The sequence below is a fragment of the Anser brachyrhynchus genome (assembly GCF_964034855.1).
Source record: "Anser brachyrhynchus genome assembly, chromosome: 14".
In the NCBI taxonomy this organism is placed as follows: domain Eukaryota; kingdom Metazoa; phylum Chordata; class Aves; order Anseriformes; family Anatidae; genus Anser; species Anser brachyrhynchus.
In genome coordinates, this window is record NC_137709.1 from 10,970,239 (window position 1) to 10,998,008 (window position 27,770).

Sequence of the window (27,770 nt, forward strand, 5' to 3'; positions counted from 1 at the left end):
CTCTTTTCGAGGCAGGCCAGATGAGCAGAAGCAGCTGGTAATGGAAGAGTCTCATAATAAATACCAACATCCAGCTAAAGCATTCCTAATTCTAGTTTATATACCCATGAACTGTAACACTCGATAATCAAATTGGATAATATTTCTGCCCCAAGGGGCTGGCTGTCAAATCAAATAATACAAACGCAACAGCCAAATGAGACATCAGGCAACTGACACCCTCCACAGAAGGCTAGGTAGATCTCTTCTGCGCTAGATGTGAATTTGATTTTCCTGCTTCCCTGTTATTAAACAAACTGGCAACCCTCTAAGACCACAGGATTTGGTCCATTTTAAGAGTCTGGAGTTACCTCCTCAAACTGAGCTACAACATAACCATCTGGGGAGACATCCCCATTGCTTTCAGTCATCCTCCCGTCAGCTTCTTTCCTCTCACCCCATTTTTTCAAGCATCTTTCACCTATTCCTTAAAACGAAGCGAGGAATATCATTTGGCTTACGTTAAAATCCATGCAAATGCTCTGCAGTGAATTTCTTCCTTTTCTTTTGAAACAGAAGCATATGTTGCTTGTAGCATAAGAATTTTGCTGCTCTTCTCAGAAAACACATCCAAATTTGGCCAAAGCATGCATTGGAAACATCCCCACGGGCACCTAATCCACCAGGGTGGGGAGGGCTTGGCAGCACAGATCTCAGAAGGAGACTTAGGGACCACTCGCATGCTGTTTGGGGGCTGCAGGCCCAACGCTGCTGATCGTGCATTTGCAAGCAGTTGTGTACAGGAGCTGCAAGAACTGGGCCCTGCTGTGCTTTCACCTCTGCAGACTCATAGCAAGAACATTGTACATCAAGAAACAAGCACTGGGAAGACTGGCATAGAGGTCTCTGGACCATGCTGAGCCTGGAGCACGAGTTTAGACCAGATATGGGCAAACATTAGCAGAGAACATCAAAATGTTGAAGTGCCAACAGTATCGGGAGAAGGTGGGAAGATATGATAATTTTCCTTTTTTTCTTTAAGTATGTAAGAGATGAAAACAACTGTTTAAGTGTTGAGAGATGAACGGTTTTGAATAACTGTGGGGAAAAGCGCAGGAACACCCAAAAGAAGTGCGAAAGAAAGGGCAGAAAATTAACAAAACAGTCTGTTTGAACAGGAATGAAGAGACATTTTTCAAAAACTGCTCTCAGTGGAAATGGGAGGTTTGATGACTGCCAGGCTCCACGGGCAGAGAACAGAAACGATACACCATCAAACAAGATAGACCAAGCCTTGCAGAAGCAGAGGCCAGCAAGGAAAGCGTGGCACACAGTTCCCGTTCAGCTTGCTTAAGCTGTAGGCATGCACAGCTTCAACAGGGGAAACGATACCCTCTCGGGGAGGAACAATTTGAGAAACAGCAAAGAGTAATTATTCGAAGACAGTCATGAGAAGCTAGCTGAGTATTATACAAATTGAACTAATCATCAAAAATATTCTTTATAAAATTGCTTTGCGGTTGAGGATTGATTACTAACAAATTACTTTTTGAAGACAAATGAAATACAAAGTAACAGTTTGCTACCTATAAAGTTCCTTTTAGTAATAGTCCCAAGGGCTTCCCTCCCCAAAATCAGTGAATAGTACTTTATCACCAAATGAGTCTCATTTTAAATCAAGTCTCATTTTAAATCTACGCTGCTCCAATTTCTTCATAAGGTATTTTGTAATTTGGTATCAATATCTAGATAGAATTTATCCCAATCATTTTCTTTGCATCCATCTGTGGCATAATCCTTCCAGAAGCAGAATTACAATAGGGTTTGGAGGAAGGTACAAAGGGTAGGTGCAGAAAAACAGAAACTGAGGAGGGGGAAGGGGAAAATGCATTGCACCTAAGCAGCAGACAGTCTGAATTACATTGTCACATAGACTCACACAATCTAAGTTATATTAAGTAGCACGGGCTTACACGACAATGGGAAAACAGCAGAATCTTATCTGTTTATTGCTAGTTTTCCATATTTTTCTTTAGAAGGTTACATTTTTGCAAGGCAAGAACAGTATTTTGGAAAGAAAGTGTCCCTGGGCAGTAGTAAAAGATTTTCAGCCTTACAAATGAAATATTTCACTGAATAATCAAGTTTTCGTAACAAGAAGGAACATCAGGATTTCATAAGAAAACATCCATTAGGACAGTCCTGAGAATATTCAGAGTAGCGTAACACATCCGAGGATGCTGTGGGACTGAGGGACTGGGAAAGCATGATCTTACCAGATGTTGTGCACGTACATCTATCTATGTACGTCCATCTATCTGTTGATACTTGAAACTAAGTTTTAGACTTTTTAATGAAGGGAGATTGGGGAATGAATGCCACAAGAAAAACTCCATTTCCCAATAGGAATGAACACAAAAATTACATTTCCTGGTAGAAATTCAAGCTACATATTTGAATAGATGTGTCATAAAACATAAGGTTATGGACAAATCCAAGTTATAAAGGCGTAGGCAAAACAGTCAAAATTAAGCCACGCAAGTAGTAAACCTGTGGTGCGAAGATTTTTAGAGCAGCAAACCTAACAAGGACAAACCTGTGCAGAAGAATTAAACCCACCAAGCAACCCCAGGTCTATTTTCCCTTTCTCATTCCTGACACGGGGGTGAAGGAAGAAAGAAAAAGATGGAAAAGGGGAAGAAGCAGTGGAGGACAGGGGATTGATCACTCGAAGCCAAGTCTGCACTCTCCTGTGAGCAGCCTACCAGACACTTCACGGGCTGCTGTTAAGCGATGGGGTCCCCCCAGGGAAGGGGCATCACCCACTGTGGGCACCATCCTGACACCGAGAGCCAGCAGGGCAAACAGCACCATGTCCCCTGATGGCTACTCACCGGTGCCGGGACCGTGGATGTCGCAGAGCACTGCTCGAAGCGGGAACAGGGAATACGCCTCCCCTGTTTCTTCAAGTCTCTCCTCAACTCTTACCAAGCACCTTCCTCCAAAACCAGCTAATTGCACAGAAACAACCGTAGTGAGTAAAGCGCAAGTCACACTGGTAATTACAGTCAGCTCTGGACAAGTCATGCACAAGGCACTAAATCTTTGCGGAGTCAATCCAGAGGCTTCACAGCATGAGATACAAAACACATGAAAGGACGAGGGCGTATGAATGTGCTGGACAAAGAAGAAAATTGACTCTAATTACCAGCTATTACACTGTATTTTCCACTGCTCCCATCATTTTCAACAGGAACTGCAGAAGAAATCGAGAGAGCCTGGTTATTTCCAAGCAGCTCATCACCTCTCACATTTCAAAGGAACGAACGGTATTGCAGCAAGAAATAAAAGCTTCAAAGTTGTGAGATCTGCTCCCCGACTGTACACCACATCCAAACGTCCCGTCCCACAATGCGCACACAGGCTCCATCCAGATAGCCAAGAGCCTTGCCACTTGCTTCACGCTGGGATGGGCTGTGGTAAGGTAGGTGGCCTTTCAGAGAAACCTGAAACCCATCCGTGTATTTTGTCTAACAGCGGAGAGCCAGCTGGCGAGAGTAAACTTCAGCCTCTGGTCCGTTCATTCAGATTTTATGAGGATGATTTCTCTGCTTCCAAGGCTGCGAGAACAGGATGGCAAACCCTGACATTTACAAACGCTCTGAATAAGCACTGTAGGAGAGAGCAATAATGCAAGAAAAGCCAGTGTGAGGTTCTCTATTGTTATTTGCCTCAACTTTTCATACGGTTTTTCAAAGGAAATTTTTCGCATTGGTCTGCCACCAAAAAGCTCAGCATTATTTCCTAGCATTAGTTCTGTGGCTTCATTATTAGTTTGCAAAAGCTGCAAAGCACATTATGGTTACTCCTGGGCCCTGCCTGCTCAGCTGGCTTCCTGCTAGAAGCACAAGCAGAAAATTTTCTGATTATCTAAATTAAAGTTTTGATATAATGTATCTTCTGACAGATGAAGACGTCTAGGGGAGCAAACACCCCTGCGGAGTTGCCACCTCAAATCCTTTGCTCCTCCATCAAGGGGTGACTGCAAATGAAGCCGGAATGCTGCCAGGCAGGGTGATGACCAGGTGATGCCCACCTGGCCCAACTGCACCCCATCAGAGCCATCTCAGAGCCATAATTCTGCTTCCACAGAAAGTAAGGAGCACGGCAGTGGTGGCACTGACTGCACCGTGCCAGCTTCGGCATCCCAGTGATGCTCTGACAGCGATATGGTGGATGAGCTTCAAGGGACTGCCATTATCAACACAATTACCTTTCAGTGCTGTTTACACCAGAATTTAAACTATTCCTATCTACCAGAGATAGGAATAGCTTTCACTTTTTCAGCTAGATGCAAAACGGGATAAGATTTACCCATCTGCAAACCACAGCATGCAAGCACCAAGACCTTCAATGTTTACCCCCTACAGTGCACAACCAGACCATCTGACTGGATACCTGTGACAACCACCATTAAGAAAGCTGTCAGCAACACGAAAATATTCTATTTGACATAGGCTGCATTACACGGTTTAAGACTTGATCACAGTTGAGGGCTTAGCATCAATACAGCTTCTCACGTGCAACCAAAATCATCACAGTAAGCTGCACGGCGGAGTTGGGCAACGTGGTGATGCAGTGGGAAGCTTGTACAGAGCCTAACAAAAAACCCCAAGGCCCTCTGTCTCCCATTAGGAGGAAGAATGGGATTCAGCAACTTCACTTTTAACATACCGAAACCCTTTTGTGTCTTCCCCTCCGTTCAAACAGGGGAACTTGAAATGCACCAGCTCAAACTGCACAGCGATGGTTCCTCTGGCAGGTCAGCTGCGTGCCCGCTGGTGGTGACAACAGGAGCACCAGCCCGCTGCTCAGCCAGCAGCACCGGCTGGTCTCACCTGCCAGCAGGGATTTAATGTACCAACACATCTAGTGCTTCCAGCTGCAAACGAATGCTGTCCTGGCTCAGAAGCCCCCTTCCCTCCTCAGTAATGTACTCCCTCTGACCACTGCATAACAGTCATGTATATGAACTGTAAAGGAAAGATTTAAAGACATTTACTGGAGGCTGACATCTCCCGTCAAAAAAAAAAAATAAATTACGATTGAAGTGCTGCAAGCTTTTCTCTGCAAGCTAACAGCCAAAATCTGCGTGCTTCAAGCAAGACAGAAGCCGGCGTCTGGCTCAGTGCAGTTTAAACTGAAGCTTTGCTTTTATGGAGGCCTTGGCCATGGGAGCCGTGCAACCAGCGCTAGCCTCTGTCATGCAGCCACAGACCGACCACACAAGGTCATCACAAATTCTCTGAATTTGCTAAGTGACAGACAGGGACATCTGCTGTACATCTGGTCTCTATTTAATGCGCCACAAGTACTTCCAATACCAGCACAATTTTCATTTAAGAAAAAAAATGAAAAAAATATCAAAGGCAGCCTTATCAGACATCCTGCCAGAGTTACCGAAAAGATTAGGCTAATAATTTTCTTTAAACAATGCAGCCAGCTCCACCCTGATTAGGTGCAAGAGTGCTGAAAGCCAGCAGAAGCCAGCAGGCGAACCCTCACCAGCAGAACCACGTACGGGGTGTGTGCACTGACTCTGCAACTTCTGAAGACTTTCTGGGAAACACCGTCGGTGAATTTACTTCGTTACAAAAAGTAAACCCAGACTTCTTTAAACTTTAAAACCAACCGAGATCCCAGAAACTCATGAGGCCCCCCTAAAGTAAGATCTCCTGGGAGGAGCTGCAGAAGCTAACACCAATGGAACTGAGGAGTTCAGTTGGAAGGGATCTTCAAGGATCATCCAGCCCAACTGCCTGACTCCTTCAGGGCTAACCAAAAGATAAAGCACATTAACATTCATGTTAATAACATAATATTAATATTAACATATAAAATCATATTAATAACATTCTCGTATCCCATCTCACTGTGGGAGTTTGCATCAGGCTATGTTGCTCTGAGCCTCCCACCAAAACATGAAATAAAACAGCTTGTTCTGCTGTGTAAGGTATAATGCCCATGACAGGCAATGTTATGTTCCTACAAGAGCTTGCATAAACATGGCACTGCTGGCAATGCCACTTCTGTGCACAGAAGTCAACCTCCAGAAGGGAACGAACAAGAAAGCCTCCAAGGTAACTGTTTTTACAATGGCCAGTGATTAAATTAGCTTAGTTGCAGGACCTAACACCACGTCTTGAATTTATTCCCGTGTCATAGTCATTGGCAGGGATAGAGTTTCACATTAGCCAATTAACTAAATGCACTATTACTGTATCTCAGCTACTTAAGCTCATCAGTTAATTAAGAGATCAGTATAAGCTGAAAATAGGAATCTTACCTGACACACATACCAAACATGCATTACCTTAATGATTTAATTTTACAGTTCTGCATTATGTTCCATGAATGCCATTTGGAAAACCAATTGCTCAGTGTAAGGAACAGGCCAGATGCACGAAAGCAAACATTTAAAGATTCTATCAGCAGGCTGTGTTTCTTGCTGCTTTACTAAGCTCTATTTTACGAGGTAGTTTTTCCATGATAAAGTTACTGTTTCAAATTAATTTACAAATTATTTCTTTATCAATTTTTAGATGCTTTCCACTTGCTTCCCATTAACGAGATGTTTTATCTTGGTGTCTAGCTGCAACCTACCACTCATTTTCCCAGGACTCCACCCCAGCAGTTTGGGAGAAGTGCTTCTGCCAGCACCCGCTGGACCAGGCAGGGGCAGATGGCAGTGTGCCGATGTGCAAGAGGGGGATAGGTTGCTCCCGATGCTCCTCAAACATCAGGCTTCTTTCTATGAGGTCATCTCTCATCTATCTCTTAACAATAGGTGGTAACATCATCTTTAATAGCTGTCAAATCAGTCCTGCCACACACAGGACTAGCACGAGTGATTTAGAAGCAGAAGTTCCTCAAGTACCCTGCTCGCTGTTTACCCTTCAAGGGCACACAGCGCAGGTCATCACACCTTCACATCACTCAAGACTCCTCCAGAACACAGACCTGGTTTTCTGCCTACCACAAAACCCATCTTTTGGGGTTGTGTGTCCTTTCTGACATGCTTAAAGCCAAAAAAAACACAGACTTGCAAGGGTGAGACTTCATTTCTGAGATGGGTTGATTAAAACAAGACAAACACCCCCCCAAAGCCAAACAAAAAACCTCATATACTTCAACTGCCCAAAAGCACAAAAGGCTCTTCATCCAGAGAAGGTTTCTACGTGCTTCACTAGCAGGAGTCATCCTCCTCCCCTGCTGTCTCTTGCTTCCCGTTAGCAAAAAGCAATTCATCACAACATTAACAAATCAGTATGATCACAGAAGCTAAATGACCACATCACTGAGCCTCCAGGTGCTCCCAAACAGCGAGATACCACAGGAACCAGATCCATTTTAGTTTTCATCCATCCGACTGCGCACACTGAACCCCTGCGGGGCAGGAGTCTCACAGAACAGTGGCTTAATGCCCCAGAGAAAAACAAAAACACTTGTTCACTTCTAGTCAGTACTTTCTGGATCCACAAGCCAGTTAATAAGCTTGAAAATTTATTCATAGACATACCAATGCTCACAGCCTAAGCAAACTCCAAATTTTTATTCGACAGCGTGTCGTGTTAAACAAGGGGTGGGGTGTCAGGAAAAATGATGCAAGTTGGATCTTCTGGACAGTCATTCTCCAGATACTCCAGAACCTAAGACCGGAGAAAGCTCAGTAACTGGAAGTCTAGGAATCGGTGTAAAGGCCAAGCGGCATCAAGAGCTTACAGAGCAACATCCAGACTTCTCAGACGAGAGTAATACAAAGCTATCAGTAGCTGCCTTGGGATGCCAAAGTCTGCTCTTCCCAATGCCCCCATCAGAGGTTATAATGTACTGTGAAGAATGACTGAAGACAAATTTGGGATCTGCTTGAAAATTAACTGTTGTCAAAAACTCCGATGGGGCCAATCCTACGTTTGATTTTTATCCCAGGGGAAGGATAGGAATTTGCATTAAAACAATGTGTAAGAGCCAGAGAAACTGAAGTGGATGCTGGAATCTGATTAAGTGTCTGGATCAAGTGGTGAAATAAAAGACGTTACTTACAGGAGTTTGAGAGAACCCCAAAAAACAGGACCAGGTTACAGCAATTGACTGACAGCTCTGTTCTCTGCCTGAGAATGCTGAAGATTATGAAACACAGGAAGAAAAAAGCAAAACCCTGAAAGGAAAGCAGTTCAATAAGGGAAGCTCCACAGTAGGATCTCCAGACAGCATGGGGACAGGACAAAAGACTACTTTCTCTCAAGTTTAAGTGAAGCTGGGTAATTTCCCACTACCACCACCATCCATACATCCCAGCCCGTGTCTTGTGGTGTATGCAGTTCCCCTCCTGCGACACGAGGCAGCACGGTGCCACCAGGACTCCTGTAGACTGCTACTCTATGCTGACAGGGTGACGTCCATCCTCTTGCCTCTCATTTCCATGGATATGTAAATACGCAGGTCATGCAAGAAAGGTTAAAGCATGCCAGGAGTTGAGTTTTTGCTGCTGAAAACAAATTTTAACCCTAATCTCCGAAGTAGAAGATTTCAGGGGAAAAAAAGTGTGTTACACAGCATCAGAGGGTTCGGCCCACAGGTTCAACAAAGCTCCCATTTGTTTGCCAGTACTTAGAGGAAGGGAAACAAATCACACCCAAGAATTAAAAAATAAATCTTTCAGCTAACTATTCTTCTGCAATCAGACTAAGGGCTTACTTCCCATACCATTTTACCATGTAATTAATAAGTTCAATGATAATAATTGCTTCACTAATTAGCACAATTACCTTGGAGTAATCCCTATTTTGGTGATAAATGCAGAGAATTTTGTGCACTGCTTGTGTATAATGCAAGATGACAAGAACCAACAGCATACAAGGTTAATGTGAACAAACTGCACTCAAAGGTTTGGCAAGGTGATTTTTTTTAAGCAAAGGACAAGACGGGCATATTCTACAAGCTTAGTTACTTCTCAGTGTTGTTCAGATTAATACTGATGGAATTTATGCGACTGGGCGGGTGTCAAGAAGTCCTTCAAGAACTTTCTTAGCAGGTGATGCTTCGTAACAGCTCAATATGGGGAGGTTTTGTTAACTGGCATCTGCAAGCAGGACTTCTCTAAAATGGCACAATCACACTATTTACTAAAAATGCTCAAGCTTTTCTACTTCAAGAGCCCAAGCTGCCTTTTGAAAAACGATGTCTTTATTACACATGTAAGACCCTTAGACAAAATTCCTACTTCTCAAGTGTACTTTTTGTTAAGAAAACCATATTTAACTTAGAGTCAGAGACAATTTATAATACATTAGGATACTTAGTATGCTGCTTTGGTAGTTAGGAATCTATCACCCATCTTCCGAACCTAAAATGGAAAGCGTACACAAATATGTACAGGTTGCAACAAAGGCTTGTGTCTCTCATACATCCAGGCAAAAAAAAAAAACCAACAAAAAACTGCTCTTAGACCAGAACACTTGCACAAAGTAGCCTTAAAATTACATCCATTCAAGGCTACGTTAGGTCCCTCTGGATCTACTTAGAAAAAAAGGAGGCATATTATAGCCTATGGCGGGGGATTACTGATGCAATCCAACCTTAAGCATTTAACTGCGGGTGTTGAAATTAGGAGCACAACCTTCTGCCTTAGCAGAGTCAGCAAACCCCGGCAGCCTCCTCGGCGCATGGCTCAGCTCCTGCTGCAAACCTTCTGCGGGAGCCTGCTGCTCTCCCTGTGATGGAGGGACCGAGGAGCAGGCCAAGGAAACTGCCCTCTCCGTTTAAATTGCTCGAATTAAGATAGATTAGAGTAGCCAGAGCCCTTCCACCTTTAGCAAATTAATTTGATCTCCTCCAAAAGTCCCTGAGCGCACAGGTCTTTAGCTCTATTAATGGACTGAGGGATGCTCGCTCTGTAACGAAGGGCAGCCTTTCCAACAGACGCAACAGCACTTCACTTAAGTAACTTCTCTTCCTTTTAAAGGAAGGGGTGACTGTGTAATGTGATTTGATTTAAAATGCATTTAATTCTCAACAACTCAGAGCAAGCTAAAAACTCGCAGTGCAATGATTATGTTGGCAAACGTAGCAGCCGCTATGTTCCCAGGCACAGCTGAAACAGGCCTTGAACATGGGCTACCCTCACTTTTTTTTTTAAAATCTGTTCACTATGACACTCAAGGCAGCTTACTTTTCTCATTTTACCATCTATTCATAAGCAGAAATGGTATCGTTTGTCAGGAAACATGCACCTTCCTTTCCTTGTCCTCTAATTTAAGTAGCAAGCGTCATAACAGCAGGTTAAACTGAGCGCATGTTGATCCTGAACTTGAGAGTTAAGCTCCTGTAGGAAAAGTCTGGTCCTAAAGTCAAGGCAGAGCTCATCATTATTACACAGACCCTTTTCTCATCCCTTCTCCCCCTTACCTGATGAGAAAATACTTAGCTTCAAATGTAAGAACGAGAAATTTTGGCACGTAATGAGTACGAGAGCATTAGCAAAAAGATTTTTATTTCAGCCACTTAAAAATAACAGCCCAGATCTCTCATGGGTTTCATACATTTGTTGCAGAGGTACAACTATTTTATTTAGGTGTAGTGACTGCTGAAAGCACTGAACAAAATGCTGGTTGATGGTTCCAACGGAAAAAGGAAGAATTCCCCAAAACAACTGGCCGCAAGCGCATTTGTGATCCGCCCAGCCTGCTGTACTAATTACTGTGCTCTAACGAGCAAACTACGCACACCAAGTGCTGCTTCTGCAGCTCTGAGCAAGGGCGCCTTGAATCCGGGAGTGCTTTTTGGACAGGACTGTCAGAGCTGGGGGCTCCAGTGCTGCCTCCCTTACAGTAGCAACCGCATTGTAAACGTGAAAGAAAGCCATTCAGATCCCCCAGCGAAGAGCACGAATTCACAAAAAAAAGTATTTAAGTTTTCCTGCTTTCAAAAGCCTGTATCACAACTAAGAATCGAAAACGTACAGCCAGGATTGGAACCCATCAATCTGGCCCTGTTATCACAGGCAGCCTGCAGGCAGCGATTTTTCCAACAGCAATTCCTCTCTCTACTTTTTAAGCTCTATCTTTGGTTCACAGAACTACAGCCAGCGTTCAGTACCCTCCCGACTCCAGCAATATTTAGGCACTACTAGCAACAGAGGCTATTAAAAATAACCAAAAACACAGCAAGAAACAAGAGATTCCTTTGCTGTGAGAAGAGCGATCTTTGCTGGGGTATGTCCAAGATGAGCGAATGCAAAATATTTAGAAATGGGTGGAAAAAAATCACCTAGAGAGAATAATCCGCTTTTCATGTTCATTTCATGCTACACCTGAAAGATTGATTTCCCGTATTCTGAACCAACTTCTATTTTTATGACCGAGCTGTAATTCCCCTCCCCAGATCACAGCATTTTCCTCTCGGCTACCACAGAATAGCTTGTGCCTTCTCATTCATTTGGTATGAACTCGGTAAAAAAAGAAAATGGAGCAGTATTAGCTAGAAATCTGTCTTTTTCAAAACGTCTATTCCTAGATAGCGAATATTTGCCAAGATTAAATTTTCTAAGCACCTATACTGAACATGTCTTGATGTCACACACCTCCTCTTCCCTTCTAAGCCCCTACTCTTCAGATAGTTGTAAAAATAATGAAAAACATTTAATTTAGACTGAGTCAGGCATAACTATTTTTAATCTCATTTTCAAGGCAAGGATCTCTTATATCTTCCTGCAGTCCTTAGAAGCAATACAAAATATTCACTGCCCCAAACCATTCAATGAATTATCTTAAGATACATTTTGTGGAGTCAAAACAGCTTTGGCAGGAGTTGGATTTTTAGTGAGGTCCTTCGTAGTTTTTTTTTTTTTTAAGAAAAGAATCAGGTGCAGATGGGGACAGGTACAGAGAATGGCCACCACTTACAGAAAACTGTAGAAGAAAATGTGCCATACTGCCAAAGATTATGCTTTCATCTCCTACTGCAAGAAATGGATTTCAGACTTAAACTGAAAAGAAAAAAAATCCCTGCTCAGAAGAAAATGAAGACAGAATCCCTTCATATCCAACAGAAATATACACAGCTTCAGCATTCAGAATCAGCACAGAAGGGTGGACCGCCCTGCTCCCTTCATCGTTAATTAAAAATGCAAGAGAAATCCAGATTACTATTTCTTTTAAACAAACGTAAAATTTACCAAAAAAGTTTTTTTTCTTTTTTCTCTTCCTCAAGATGAAAGCCTACCTAGTATTTGACAGTATTATTAGATTATGGTAAATCCATCTGGTTTCTAAACATGTATATGAACAAAAGCTGAAAAAACAGCAACAAAGCAATTTTTGGCATTTACATTACCAGTAACTGGAACAGCAGGATCGGATCCAAACTGTCCCAAGCTTTCAATCCAAACTGTCATCCCAAGGAAACAACTGCAGCACGCGGGTTTTCAGCGGTCGCACTGCTTGGAAAAGCTAGTCCCAGAACATTTAAAGACTCAGTTAATCAATGCCAAGTGCATTTCCAAAGAGCAGATAATAATGTAATATCAGCCACAAAGGGGAAAAAAAAGGAATGCGCATAATCTGAAGGTTTTGACCTGTGTAAAAGCTAAAGATGAGCATGAGAAAAATGCACCAGGAAACATTCATGTCTACACAGCACTCACCAGAGCTATCCTAGCTGAGAACAGCCCATTCATATGGGCTCATTTTTTTAGCACCAACACTGACTTTCATACATAATAATCTGCACTAAAATATCTTGTTAGAAAATACTTGCTTTCTGAGAAACTGTGCGTTTTATTTCTTAGCTTTAAATATGAACAAGTGAATCTGCACTGGAACGTGTCCAAATCAGAACAAGAAAAGAAGTGGTGCAGATACCCAAATCCGACTTGCAAGGCAAGAGTTCCTCCAGTCGGAAAAAAATCCTCATATTAATTTATGATAATGAAAGAAGACGTGAAGGAAGGAAGGGTGACTGCACTGAGCAGTTAGAAGCAGACTTTATCAATGGAAGATGAATTCAGCTTGGAAATTTGGCAGGAAGAGCAATCAGATAGTGACAGCATACTTGAGTAGGCAAACCTGGAAAGAGTTTAAGAGAAGATTAGTTCGGCTGGTACTGGGAATATTCTGCTTGACACTGCACTGAACTAGAAAATACAGATGCCTCTGCCAGCACTGCTATCTTGGACTTTGTACAACCTCGTATAAATATGAAACGTCATTGCTAAAAAAATGCCAACAAAAAAACTCTCATTAACAGGTTTAATTATCAAATAGCAGCTTTCACAGTGTCTCTCCCCACGTAGTTTGCCAAGAGACATTAACAAGGTGGGACACTTGCAGGAACCGAAACACTTCCTCCCCCACCCTCAACTATCTTCAACATTTTCCTAACTAATGTGGAGCTTAATGCAAATTATTAACTCTTGGCAATAAGTTTCCACCACAAAAAGATAAGATGCTAATGTTGTTTCTTCCACAGTTGTGCAGCATGCCATTTCCCCCCTGCCCCCTGAATATAATCGACAGAAAGAGAACGTAACTGGAGTGAAAAAGTTGCACTTGCATTCCTAAAATATAGTGAAACACCTCACTTCTTCAGGATGGATAAAGCCAGAAAAGTGAGACTGCATATGTGAACAGTTAAACTTGTTTGTTTTCAGATCCAGTATTTTGAGGAAGTTGTGGTAAGTACTGTTTTAACTATGTTTACATATAAATTATTGAGGAAAAGTTGTTCCCTGAGAACTGATCATGAGTGATCACATCCTGGGGCTGATGAAGGAAATGGGGAGAGTGAGAGAGGCCACCCACTGTGCCCATGCCATCACCACTCCTACACATTAGCTAGCCCCCAGCGATGGGGTGGGCACAAGGGTGGCGTTTCTTTCCAGGTTTACAAATTAACATAACGAATGGTAAATAAGCCAGCTAAGAACACTATAGCAAGATGAAAAGATCAGGAATCAAAGTGTTCGCTTTTGATCAGACCTATTTAACCCCCCCCAAAAAAAAAAGTGGGCACGGATGCTCAGAAAACGCAGAAGTTGCTTCCAAGAAAACTGCAAGGTTGCAATCATCAGACTAAAGTCTTTGGGGCCAGTACTGTTCCTTTGGTTCCATTTATTCCACATCCATCGGCTTGCCCAACAAAGACTCTGTCTATGACTTTACTAAAATAGCATAATTCCATCTGTAAGCACAGTTTCCCCAAAGAAATCCATTTTAAATGAGAGCAGTAGGACAGAAGCCAAGAGAGCACCGCAGGGTCACAGCAAGTCACGAAACCCTGGAGTTTTCCTTTTGGCAAGGCTTCTGTCCATAAGAAACTAAATGTATGAAAGCTTTTGGAAATCTGCATTCGGACAAATGTCATCATTTACATAATGATCTCTTCAAGGTGGTAATGGCCTAGGCAGCTCTGTCACTGTTTAGGAGCACCAGATGTTTCCACAGGGTTCATACCATTTCAACACATGAAAATAGCCCCAATAGAGTTGAACTGGTTTTAGAGGTTTATAAGAAAATCAACTGTTTACTGGATTGTTTTTCCTCATATTAAAAAAACACACTTTGAGTCTGTACCGTGTGTTAGAGAGTTTGGGACTGGAGGGTTACTTACACCCGCAGGACCCTCACGCTGGTACCGCCTCGCAGCGCCGATGCGCAACATCCACGCGCTCTTGTTCTGACAGTGCTGCTGCTCCTTTCTTCTCCCAGAGGAGAGACTAAAACTCTGTACTCCCTCTTGTTCCATTCCGAAGGCGTTCCAGCTAAAGCCAAAAACTGAGTCTGTAGTATTTTTGCAGCTATTTTTGTGCTGTAATATCAGTGCAGCAGCTGAAGTGCCTTGGATACGTACAATGAATGCGTTTGTTTCAGCCGCGTTAAGACAGTGATGGAACGTTGCATTAAGTACCATCAGCGTGAGGCTATACAATACGTGACTGATTTAAAGCATGTGACTTTAATCAAGCAATGTGATTTCAATACACATGCGGTTTTCCATTGGAATTCAAGCTGTTTTGGCACCAGAACTAGTTTTCGATTTGGATAAAGATACAATGGAAATATACAGATGTGAAAAACTGACATACAAACGAATGAATAAGAAAACTTATCTGAAATGAGCATTTAAACTTGCCTTAGAATAATATCAGATATTGATAAGCACTTTACACAACATACTGCTATTCAATAATTGCTTGTATTTATAGTAACCCACATTCTTTTAATGTGGTTCTCTAGGCACACAGCAAAAAAAATCTTTTAAAAAAATCAGTCATGCATTTTACTGAGCCAAGTCATCAACATGCAACTCAAGTCGGTTCCAATTCTTTAAAAAAAAAAGTTTAAATCGATATTTGACAGCTTTCCCCTTCTTCACCCCTCGAAGTGCTAACCCTCAGCTGGGACCCGCGATTCCACCAGCCACTCAGCGGGGATGCTCACCGCGTGCATTTTGTGTGCGCTACAGACACGCAACGCAAAGAAGATCTGCTCACCCTCGGGACATTCTGATCACGTCCCCAAGAGGCAACCACACCAAATCCGGCAGCAGCAAAGGATGATGCTAGTTAGAGGTGTGAAGGACTGGAGCGCGAAGCTTCATCTGAACGTATGCTTAACTACCGCTGCCACCAAATATAGCTTCCTGAAGAATGCATCCCGCAAGCCTGAGTGAAATTGTTCGTCCAGCCTTCAGATAATGTTTGCTGTTTCTAAACTGTTTTCCTCAGACTAAACCTTGCTTCCCATTAATACCTCTTGCCCCTTGCCTCCTCAGCCTCGCTTCAGCCCTTGTGCCGTGGATCAGCCACCACCGGTGAGCGGAACAGGGACGCGAGCATCCCTCCCCAGGGCCAGCAGGGCCCTGCACAGCTCAGCTCCCTGGGAAGACAGGGGAACAGTGCAGCGACACTCACAAGAGGGGCTCCAAAATGTCTGTTGGGCAGGAGCCCAACCAGAGCCCAGCACGCTGCACTGAAGACATTATTTTGATGCACGCAGCTTTTGCTTATACCACAGATTAAGCAAATGCATCTGAATATGCACTGAAATCATTAAGTTCAATACATACGACATACGCAGCGTTTCTCTATACCTCTGCCCAGAAATATTTGGTGCGGTACATACCAAGTGTGTGAATTAGCGATTTTTACTTCAACTATTTACCTTTTCACCAGACAGACGTTATCCTGCAATTGCCAGTGTTGTACAGTAGGCTCAGTCGCTCAAACAGCAGCACGTTGCCAAATAAAAATTGGCAGGAGAAAATGGCATTCACCAGCTGTAGGTACTATCCCATGTTTTGTAGGTAGTCTTTTATAAAAGACTGTATTTATCCCTACAGACAAGAAATCACAGGAGATGATAGTTCTGCCACAGAAAAATAAAACGACAAAGTAAATGCCAGGAGAGATCCTTCTCACGGATCCGGAGCGCCCTTGATCACAGCATGAGAGCAAAAATTGAGTTCCAGAATTGAATTTTAAAAATACAAAGGTAACAAGCTCCCAACCCCAAACTATTGTGCTCTGCTCCTGATACAATTTCAGGCCCTGGGAGTATTCTCACAGAACACGCATCTCTAATGAGAAAAAGGTGAAAAATGACAGCAGACAATGTAGGAAGGCAGCACTCCAAGAATTATTTACAGTTGGTACAATTATTAGAAGTTCTTGTACATTAAAGGTTATGAATTATAAAATGTTTATAATGAACGGTATTTTAGTTATTTTTTGAAAAGTGTCAATAACAGGAGATTAATCATACTAAGGGTAAACATCCCCTGTGAAACATGAAATATTAACATGCAATCTAAAGCATTATAGATTACAGGCTATTCCATGGAAATGTTTTTCCCCTGGGCAGAACCTGTTCTCACTGAAAACTACTGAAGTAGTCCTCACTACCATTTGTAAAGGGCCTCCTCTTTCATGTTTGGGATTGTAGGAAAACCACATGATAGATCACGCAGAAACTCCCCAACCCTCCTCTCCTCTACCTCATCTTAAGCACAAGGATGTCTTCATATACACACACGCATAAAAAAATCCTTCATCACATCTGAGTTTCTACAGAAGGGAAGATTCATTTCTTCAAAACCGTGCCTATCTCCTCCCACAAACGGCTTTTGAGCAGTGCTTTGAATTTTTCCTTTTAAATCATGTTCACTGAGGAGGTGGGGAGAAGGGAATAGAAAAGGACACTGGGAAAAAGAACGGAGGAGCTATAAAAGTGGTCTAATGCACAAGCACAGCAGCAAAGACCCCCCCCTCCAGTATTTGTACTTTATGAAGTACAATTTTCAATTGCTTCACATTAGCTCCTAACAGGCCAAATGGATGTACAACAACTGCAAATTCATTAGCCGTGTGTATTAGCGGCTTCTGCACTTATCACCTGCAGAATCTGCAGTTGCTCTGCATCTCTCACTACTGCGAAGTCTCCGGATGACAGGCTGCTTATGTCATTTTAAATATTTAAGGTAGCCTAAGAGACTCTAGCACCATTCAGCATTTAAAACGCGGTTCCATTTATTTCAAAGGCAGGAAACAGAGGAAAAACCATTTACACAGTTTGCACTGCCCCATCTTTCGGCCATCACTCATTTAAACAAACCTACTCGAAGCCTGCCAGGAGCGAGAGCGACTACCTGGTAACAGTGGGAGATCAGCCCAAGGTCAGCAAGAGGCAGAACGTGCAAAACTCAGGTTCCAGCTGAACCTTAAACCACATCAGATATCCTGCATATTTTACTGCACGCTGGTCAAGACAGTGACATATCACGTTACGCCGTGCTATAGGTGCTTGCCGTAGACTGTACGAGCGGCGTAACGCGAGCACCCGGGCGGCTTTTGGATGTGCCGCTCTTACAGCTGCCGCTGATCTTTGATAAATCAGTCTGAAGCACTGAACTCAATCCTGCACTTTTCACACTGGAAATGCAATTACAATGTGAGGGGAAAGCTTTTTCTTAAAAATAAACAACAATCCTCTATTTCTTCTGCTTCTCAAGCAGCGGAACATTCCTGTTCCTTCAAATCTTAAGATTTCAGCCAATTTCAGCTTTTTTTTTTTATCCTTCCTTCCGTTCTACCTGCTTCACAGAGTGGGTCACCTCACTGATTTTGGGTAACTGAGTCCTGCCCCCCTCCCATGCCAAGTGATGCCCGCACCACTCTCCTACTGCCTTGGCACAGGCGATTCCCCAAGGAACCGTTCTGATGTGCTGTGCCCTTGCTCCCAACACGCAGATCCACCTGTGCCGCGCCAAGTCCCCGGCTGCAAAGTCACAAAGCAAACTCCAAGGGCTTAGCATCTCTGTGAGTAAATAGAGCCCGTAGGTTTTCAGTACGCAGAGCAAACAGATGACTGAAAGCCCCGAATATACGCACGTAACATTCTCATCACCCTGGCATCCACCCAAGGTCAACCACCTTTCAGCACACTTACGTTCAGCATCCCAAACGGGCAAGGCATCCCTGAGTACTGCCTCATCAACCTGCTGTGTTTTTACTATGATTAAAATAACTACAGCCATCTAAATGGACTTGCTTTTAAAACTAGATACAGCAACATTCAGAGAGGCTTAATTTCATAATCTGACTTTTGCAAAAGAAAGAGGAGACCTACAGAGCTTCCAGCTGGAAGAATTATAAACCAAACCTCCACAAGCTATACCCTAAGCACTTGCGTGTAGGAAAGATGAAAGCGAATCAATGGCTCCTGCCTTTAAGCTGACACTGCGGCAACATGCGTCCAACAGATGCCACACACAGTCTTCGCCCCCTTCTTCACCCTGGCTGCTGGGAGGCAGGATTCCCTGGAACAGGGATGCCACCAGCTCTGGGAAAGGGAAGCTTGGTTCTGCACACTCGGCTGGACCTCTTCTCATGGGCTATCCCACCAGGAATGGAAACCAAGCCTTTGCTGTGTTTTCTTTCAGAGCACTTCTTTGGAAAGCCACGAGGCACGGCAGCAGGTACTGGTACCTGGCCTCTGCAGGACAGGATGTTTGTACCGCACCAGCCAAGCTCAAAGAGTCATCTGAATCTGATGAGAAAGAATTGGGAGGATCACAAAGCACCTACTGGCCCTCAAACCATAGTTTCCTGTGGCCAGCACAAGCAATTTGCAAAATTACGTGTTTATCTCTGTGTGTGTGTATATATATATAAACACAAGCACACATACACCATTTAAGAGGAAAAAGTAAATGAAGTATAAGAATTTGCATCGGAGCAGTCTGAATTTTAAGGAAGTGAAGGAGACACAAACTAGTAACAACTGCCTAAAAATGTAACTGACAAATACAGTGTTAGCCTACAAGACAGGGTGAAAGTGTTTTTTACATAAAGCCCTTTAAGCAAAAAAAGGATTGTGATACTTAAAAACAAAGGAATAATTGTATTCATTGCTTGAACAGGGTCATGTGGTCAGAAGTTCTTCAGATTTAGTTATATATTTATTTTTAAGAGTTGGGTAACTAGACCAACTGTGGCTACCTTGATCCTTCCTTGTACCTGCAAGACTTGCAGCAATTGTCAAGACTTAGCTATAAGGCAGATCTTTATTTCTGCCTTCAGTTGCATTATAACTTGTGACTCATAAATTGTATTATTCAACATTCATATGAAAAATAATAGCTATCACATTACCCGCTGTAATAAGACTGGATTGCTGACTTCGAGTTTATTCAAACAGAAAACAAATAATATTTTCCATTTATCAAAAACTCCAATGCACAAAGAATGTTCAATTTATTATATTTAATATTCAGGGAGGGAGGATTTCATTGCTTTCAACACTGAAAGCCCAAACAGAGAAATTAAAACAAATCACTTCATCTAGAAACCAAACAAACAATTACATGGAGGAACAATGCCAAAAAGGAAACAGAACAGCTGCATTAGTCAGCCCTTATTAACAGCACGAATAACACCTTATTTCATTTGCTACCAGTTACTTGTTATCACCTGAAAAACAAATAAGGTCTCTTGGGCTACAAATGAAAAGTGCCATACCGGCAAAGTGATATTCGGGTGCTCTCTGCACTAGATCTGCAGATCCTACCCATCCCAAGCAGGCTGTGGGTGCCCAGCCCTTAGGAAACCAAGTCATTCATTAACAGCTACTTTTATTACAAAGCCCCGATAAAACACACACATGCTGCTGTGGAAATCACAAGAGATTTACAGCAAGTTGTGAAAACCATACTAAGCTTTCCTTATTATTCCTCTTTTTTTTTTTTTTTTTTTAGGAAAGCCACAGTAAGCCGTAATGCCTAATGCCAGCTCTGAATTTAGCACTATGTTTGCAAAAACATATCCAGCACCTTATTTCAGGGTTGCATTACGAAACAGCAGGAACTACCTGAAGTCTGGAACAACCTCCTTTAGGTAACAGCAAAGTCCCAGGAAGGTGTTACGTGCTGGCACGCGCTACCCACGGCTTGCAATCAACAGCCAAAACACTGCAAAACGCAATCCGGGAGATCCTTTGTATGCTGATACGCGGGGTCCGCACCAAATGCTCTTAACTGCTCAGTCATAAGAGCCTTGTTTAAAAACCCTGTGCAAGCTGTGCATAGGCCCACTGTATCAGGCCAATTGTGAGCAACAAATCTGACTACTTAATATGCAAATTCCCCTGGTCAGCCTGCCATGGAGGCACCATGAAAGCAGTTATTGTAGCTTCAGATTAGACACGTGATGTGCAGCATTACGCAGCACTCGACTGAAAATATTTAAGAAACTGTTGTCCAGTTACCAAAAGCAGAGGTCAAGCTTGGCATTTGGCTTTCTAGAGCTTAATGAAGCACCAGTACTATATCAAATTCTGCAGGAAGAATTTACGCTTCTAATATATTCTGGTGTGTCACTCAGATGGGCAGACCTATTTCCGCTTGTTCCTATTATCACTGCTGGGTGATAGGGGCAGCAGTAAAGAAGACAAATTTCAAACAGAATCATCGTCTTTTATAAGAAAGAATAGCGATAAGAGCTCCAGCAGGCAGGCTAACATCACATCAAGAGCACAGCAGCAATCAGACAGCTGCAGCTAAAAGACTTAATCTATAATGACTTGTCATGCCCGCGCTTCAAGACATTGGATTTCCTGCCCTTTCGTTACTCCACACAAATAACTGTCTCGCTGAACTTTACGAAGTCAGACAAAGTAATATGCGACTTATAATAGGGGAAAGAGTTCACCAGAAGAAAACGAACTGGCTCATGTTTTCTCCTTTCCCTTCATAAACTTCCCACTCCTCCCCTCCAAAAAGAGGAAAAGAAATTTAAGAAGAGACCTCCGAAAAGGCCCTGCATGTGGGAATGCAAACTCCCTAGTTTATGCTAAACCAAACATAACTTGATAAGCTGTTAAACCATACGTACAAGCACGATGCATGCTTCTCCAGCTGCTAACTCCTAACCCGATGCTTCAGTGTTTTTCTTCAGCGCAGAACTGAAGAAGTCCCACAACCTGTAAGCAGCCAGAGAACAGCTATTTCTCCCTCCCCTCTCTCTCCTGCAGATATTCAGTCACCTTTGACAAGGCACAGCAAGCAGAGATTGGTTGGCTCCTGAAATATCTGATGGGAGACATCTGAGCTAAAGGAATGGGGAAAAACACCTGTGTCTATAAAGCATATAACAATCATCTTTTATTGTTCTTTTATCTCCTTTAAAGAGTCACCAATAAATCCATCTCATCACCTAGGACATACGCACACCACAGTACAGCTCTGCTGGACTGTAATGCACCAAGCTTTGAGACAGGAACTTTCTCTCTAAATACAGCAATATTCTATTAAAATGAAAACTCACTAAAAAGAGCAGTGATAATGAAACAGCTGGCATCAATCTGAAAAGACCGTTTCATTTCCAGCAGGATGGGCAAAGCAGCATCTGCTTAATTCTTGTTAAGTAACAGACTCCTCCTGCTTGGTCAATGTGAGCAGAGACGTGCAGCGAGCTGGTACACATGCAGGAGAGCTTGGTGTGTTTGATTAACTCATTCTTACACTCAGAGACACACCAAGTACATTAAATAGTTCTCTGGGTAAATGCAAGCATCTCTCTGACCTTGAAAAATACCATAGGAAAAGACAAAGGAACAGCACACGGTCAGGGCACTGTCAGCTTTGCTGAGCAGCAGGGAAATAACTGGAAGTGCCAGTGATTGACAAAAGGACCAAGGACAGTCTCGGGATGTGACAAATTCTCATCTCAATTCCAGTGATACAATCTAGCAAGATTTCACCAGCTCCTCACAGCACTGTAATAGGTTGAGAGTGGTATGAATTAGACTTGAGATCTGGCTCCCACTTTTATGCAACATCAAGCATGCTATTACTATCTAATCAATGTCACAATTGCTTGTAATTCTTTAAAAAACTCTCCTGTTCTGGAGGAAAAAAAACACAAAGTTCCCCCAAAGCAAGTCTATCACTGGCAATGTTCTGGCTGTAAGTGAGATGTTTCTGTTCTAAAACACCTTCCTGAGATTTATAAAATGATGCAGCCCTGCTGACTGACAGCAATTTGAAAGTGATTACACTGCACTCGGTCACAAAACAGGAGTTGGAGGAAATAACCCTTGTACTGGAAACAGGAATAGGCTGCTCTTCTGTCCAGCACTGGGCTCAAAATCATGTTCACTTGGGCTTCAGCTGTTTCCTTTTCTGATGTCTCAAGACATAAGCTCCCTCCAGAGCTCAAGTCAGACTTCATACTCAGCACAGGCACGCACACAGAATTTGGAAATCTAAGGATTGGTGAAGGCTGGACTTCAACGTCTCAGGAATTATAGAAGATGTACTGAGGTTCCTGCACCTTAACACCCTCCTCCCCCTTTTTTTTGTTTCCTTTCAGAGAAGCAAGAACAGATATGTAACATTACAAAACCGGCTATTGCACGCTGTAACTCACTGTTTAAGACAGTCCTAAGAAGCACATAATTCAACTGAAATTTCATCACTTCTCACTTCAGCAAGACAACCTTAAGGAACATTATCCTTAGAGCATGAATCAACATGAGCCAGCTGACATGCATTTTGCATCTCTTACATCTTGAAAAACCCAGCTGCTGTTCTAATGCACCAAGTACAATAGGTTATTTAACCCCAAAGCTGTAGCGTGCCACGCCATGTAAACACTAGGCAGTAACATGCTCTGAGTAAGTCTACCCGGGACAGCAATTTTTAGACAACTTGGACAGAAACTGCCTACCTCACACACTGCTACTGAGAGTATAATAAGACAGCATTACTATTTTACAGCATCAGCAAAATTCTGATTTTTTTCCCCATCTCATTCATTGGGCATCACAGGGAAGATAAGAGCGAGGAAATTAAACCACAGCTATTTCTGTGACATGATCTCACCTCGCAACACCTAGCTACTGAAGCAGGACTCTGAAAAATCGTCAGCACAGCTTTTAATGCTATTTTTTGGTCAAGATTTTACAGGTATGTTACTATGCCTTCCATTCTTTTTCCTTGACATCTAGTATGCTCTGGTCCCTTACTCGCTCTTGCATCTCTTACTGGTTGGTAAGTTTGCTTAGTACTGATGTAGTTTTTAAGTAACTTGATTTTTTTTTAAAAAAAAAAAAGGGGGGGAGGGAGGAGGGGAGAGTAAGAAAGACTCACATTAGGCAAAGCTATAAAATTCCTTTTAATGTCAATGATGTGATTAAATCCCACACATCTGGACTTCCTGGTATTTCTGTGAACTATGTATCTGGCATTAATCAGCAGGTGGCTGCTTCAGATGTAAAAGCTGCGTTTTTTGGACATTGTGGAACAGCGATAAAGTCACTGCTGTGACAGAATACCCATCAGCTGGGCTGTCTGAGGTAAAAACAGACCAATAAATAATACTCTGTAAGGTACAGAGGAAGATGTAGATCTAGGTCAGCAGTTTTCAACCTGAAATCTGTGGACCCTGCATGTGCGAGGAATACTTATACAAGTGTCCTGTTGGTAGGCTGGCTTTAAACGACTGCACAGCATACAGAGCTCTGCTGGAGAACATCAGGGGTCCGCAAACCTAAGACTGAAAACGCAATCGCTCAGACATTTAGGTAGGGTAAAACAGAAAGGCTGAGGCCACTTACACTGCAGAAGTGTTTCCACACAGGCTACGCTGGCTAAGGAGGTGTGCACTTGCACATGAGCGCGCACAGGCTGCTCCAGCATCTGAAGTCCCTGGAAACTGACTACTTAGCAGGGGTGATCCAGGCTAGAGGAAAGCATCCATCTTCCTCGGAGAGAATTTAAAAAAAAAAAAAAAAAAAAAAAGCCCAACCCACAGCAGTGCCAGGACCTAAGTTATCTGAAGAATTATTTCCCACACACCACAAGGAGCTGAGCCCAAGGAAAACAAAGTTTGGGAGCCCTGGGCAGGCCGTTCCCCCAGCCCGTGTTTATTTCCCCAGCACCGGGGCTGGGGGGGGTGGGGGGCTTCGTCCGCGCTCCCCCCCCCGGGGCACCGGGGGGGCAAACCCAGCTCCCTGCTCCCGGATCCATCCCGGGACGGCTCTCGGCGAGCGGGGACGCCCCCGAAGGGCTCCGAGCGCCCCCGGTCCCCGCAGTGCCCTCCCCGGGAAAGTTGCGGCCCGGCCGGCCGTGTGTCGGGGACGGGAACCGGGCGCGGCGCCCCGAGCCCGGGGGGCGCAGCGCTGCTCCCCCCCGGCCCCGGCCCCGCCGCAGGCCCCGGGTCCCCGCGCGGCTCGGTGGGCAACCAGCCCTCCCTCCGTCCTTCCCTCCCCTCCCTCCGGGCCCCGGCTCTCACCTCCGGTGCCGTCCGAGTTCTCGTTGAGGCTGCCCGAGGAGTCGTGGTGGGAGCCCACACACCCGCCCATGGGGCCCGCAGACCCGCCGCCCTCCGCTCCGCTGCCGCCCCCCCACCCCCCTCCCCCTGGAGCCGAGCTCCGCCGCCGGCCGGCCGGGCAGGCGCGATGGCTCCGGAGCCGCCTCCGAGCTCCGCAACGCCGCCCCCGGGGCGCGGCCTGCCTCGCGCCGCGCCGCTCCGCCTCCGCCGCCGGGCCCCGGCTCGCCCCGGCCCGCTCTGCCCGCGGCCCGGCCCGGCCCGGCGTAGGCCGCGGCGGAGCCTGAGGCCGGGCTGGGCCCGCCCGGGCGGTGCGAGGCGAGGGGCCGGGCGGCGGGCAGGCCGCGGGGCTTCGCGTGGGGAACCGGGGCCGCCCCCGGCTCCTCGCAGCCCGCAGGGTCCAGGCCGAGACCCAGGGGTCGTGCGGAGCCTGCCCTGACCTTGCTTCGCAGTCTGGGGCTTTCCTTCCCCCCCCCTTTTGCCAATACCGTTTACATTTTTACATAGAAAGTACACGCACACTCGGATAAATCTATAGCCTGCTAATAACACCTCAGTGTTAATAGCATGCCAGTTTAAATTAAAAACAACGCTAAGCAAAAATAGTGCCTCGTGGCCAATCAGGACTTGCCTTCAATCCTCTGAGAAGAAAAGTTTGCTTTTTTTGTGCACTTCGTGCCCAGAGGTTATATTATTTTAGTAGCGATCTCACTGTGGAATTACGGTTCGTACGCTATCAGATGTACTGTCGCTCTTCAAAACAGCTAGCAATAAGAACATTGAACATTGAAAAATAAGTCAGAACATTGAAAAATGAAAGCAGACGCTGCAAAAAATAAAACATGATAACAGACTGAGCTCTGGGTTCCCCTATGTTCTGCTGTACACAGCAGCTTAATGTTCTGCTACACACAAAAAAAAGCAGAAAATGGAACCGAGGCTGAACATATTTTACCTGCTTACAGATAACAATGCAAATACATTATTTTTTTTTAATTAAAATGCCATAGCTGTTCATAGGGCTCATAGTCACCACATGAGAGGAACACACAGACAGGTCCGTTTCTACCATTAATTTTCATATGTATTCTTCATGCTGGAAGACCAGTCAACCTTTGGGAAGACACCTGTGTCAATAATTAAAATCCCAAATGTATGAGATAAGCTGAGTGCAAGAGGCTGAACACTTCATCATCTGAGAACAAAATGATGTAGAGTCGATCTGCTTTATGGGCCCAAATAGGAATTTCACAAATCGTAAGAAAATGTGGGGAAAGATCATTAGAATCTGCCTGCATTCACGCTAATTACAAGAAAAGCAAAATTTTCTTTTCTGTGAAGAAATTTAAACCAGAGAAAGGAAACACATAGCACTCAAGTTGTTTGAGCTTTCTTTTCAGCTTGTATCTGTAGGCCACACAGGTTGTCTGCTTGAGCGTGCACAGGTATTTTAAAATGTGTGCTGGGTACTTTTTGTTTGTTTGTTTGTTTGGGTTGGATGTAATTGTTTCAAAATTGTAGAAATAGAGAATAAAATAAAGGATGTTTACAATTTTTGATGAGAGTAGGTGTTGATGTGTGCATATCATTGTAAGAGTGTAACTGTACAGAGAGAAAGCATGAACTGCGCTTAGGTACTGGGAGGGCTTCTGCTGCTGGCTATCATCCTGCCCGGTGAGATCCCAAAAACGGCTGTCAGTGAAGCTGGTGGGGGTTAACCAGAATGTGACTGTTCCATAATGGAGTGGCTGCAGGACAGCGAGCTGGCGTGGAAAAGTGTGTCCACCCTGACACAGCAGTCTGCTTGCGGAGCATTGCAACAACACATTGACGCATGATGCTCTGAATATTTCTACTAAACCCTTTCATTAACTACCTTGTTCTCACACACACGCTGTATTTAGTACATGGTAGATATATATATGTATTAGTGTGTATGTAAATATTCAAATTAGCCAAGGTCAATATTTACTGCTTGATCCTGTGTATCTGGATGCAGTCGCAATGTACTAATAAAGTACAGAAGACAAACGAAGGCTTTTCCTAAACAAATGATATATTTTGAAGATTGCACTCCTCAAAGTACGTCTCACGAGAAGCAAGGACTAAGCTTTGCAATGAAATTTTTTGCAGTCTAATCTTTGCTGTGTCCTAGATATCCACTGTGGCCTTCAACAAGTCACATAACCTCAATTGCTCTATTTCTGTCAGTAGATTAATGTTTGTCTACCTATCTCTTGGGGTATGGTTAGGATTAATTAATTCTTACTCTTCATTACTTGTTAACTGCCTGCAATCTGTGGGATGTAAAACACTTTGAAGATCGGAAGTGTCATTTCACAAATTAGATGCTGTAATGAATCGACTATTCCATACAGGTGCGATGGCACTATATGGTTGGAAATTATTCTTTGTAGGCCATAAACCCTACAGCGCTAACTGCTAAAGAACCTTCTTTTGGCATAGGATGCTACTGGACTGTGTGTTGTACCAGGAGGGTCATAACAATGGGGTTACTGACCCAAGGAATGCAGCGTCTGGACAAGTCTGAAGTGAATCTGCATTTGCATTGTCAGGGTTATTTCCTGTACATTCCTATACATTAAAACATTTCATATACTTCACCTGGCTTCGTTTCCAACTGGAATCTCACTGTTTGCTTGCAGTCAATGGCAGTGGTTTATGCCATCACGCGATGATACAGTATGATAAATCCCTGTTCTCTGATGATTCATCTTTGCGTGGGAACAAGAATGAGATACTGACGAATTGCACCAGTGCTGAAACTTCTGTCTCAGGCATCAACATTTTGATTTTTATCCGTGCTACCCAGGACTGTAGTATCAAAGTCTTATCACTCTAAGTGAAAGTCTGCCCAGATCTCTTTCATCCTTCTTTGACAGATGGG

The 27,770-nt window shown here is 43.8% G+C and overlaps 1 protein-coding gene across 5 annotated transcripts in view; it reads right to left on the reverse strand.

The window, feature by feature from the left end:
* Positions 1-27,770, reverse strand: part of UBTD2 (ubiquitin domain containing 2) — a 257,761-nt gene that overhangs the window by 29,430 nt on the left and 200,561 nt on the right. Inside the window, exon 2 of one of the 5 annotated variants that reach the window (XM_080554750.1) lies at positions 24,827-24,924. In XM_080554750.1, coding sequence (XP_080410876.1) covers positions 24,827-24,896 — 70 coding nt within the window. In that variant the 5' untranslated portion in view covers positions 24,897-24,924. Of the gene's footprint in view, positions 1-21,424; positions 21,690-22,960; positions 23,022-24,149; positions 24,291-24,826; positions 24,925-27,770 lie in introns of those variants that run through there. The other 4 variants (XM_080554749.1, XM_080554751.1, XM_080554753.1 and 1 more) reach the window with 4 other exon arrangements.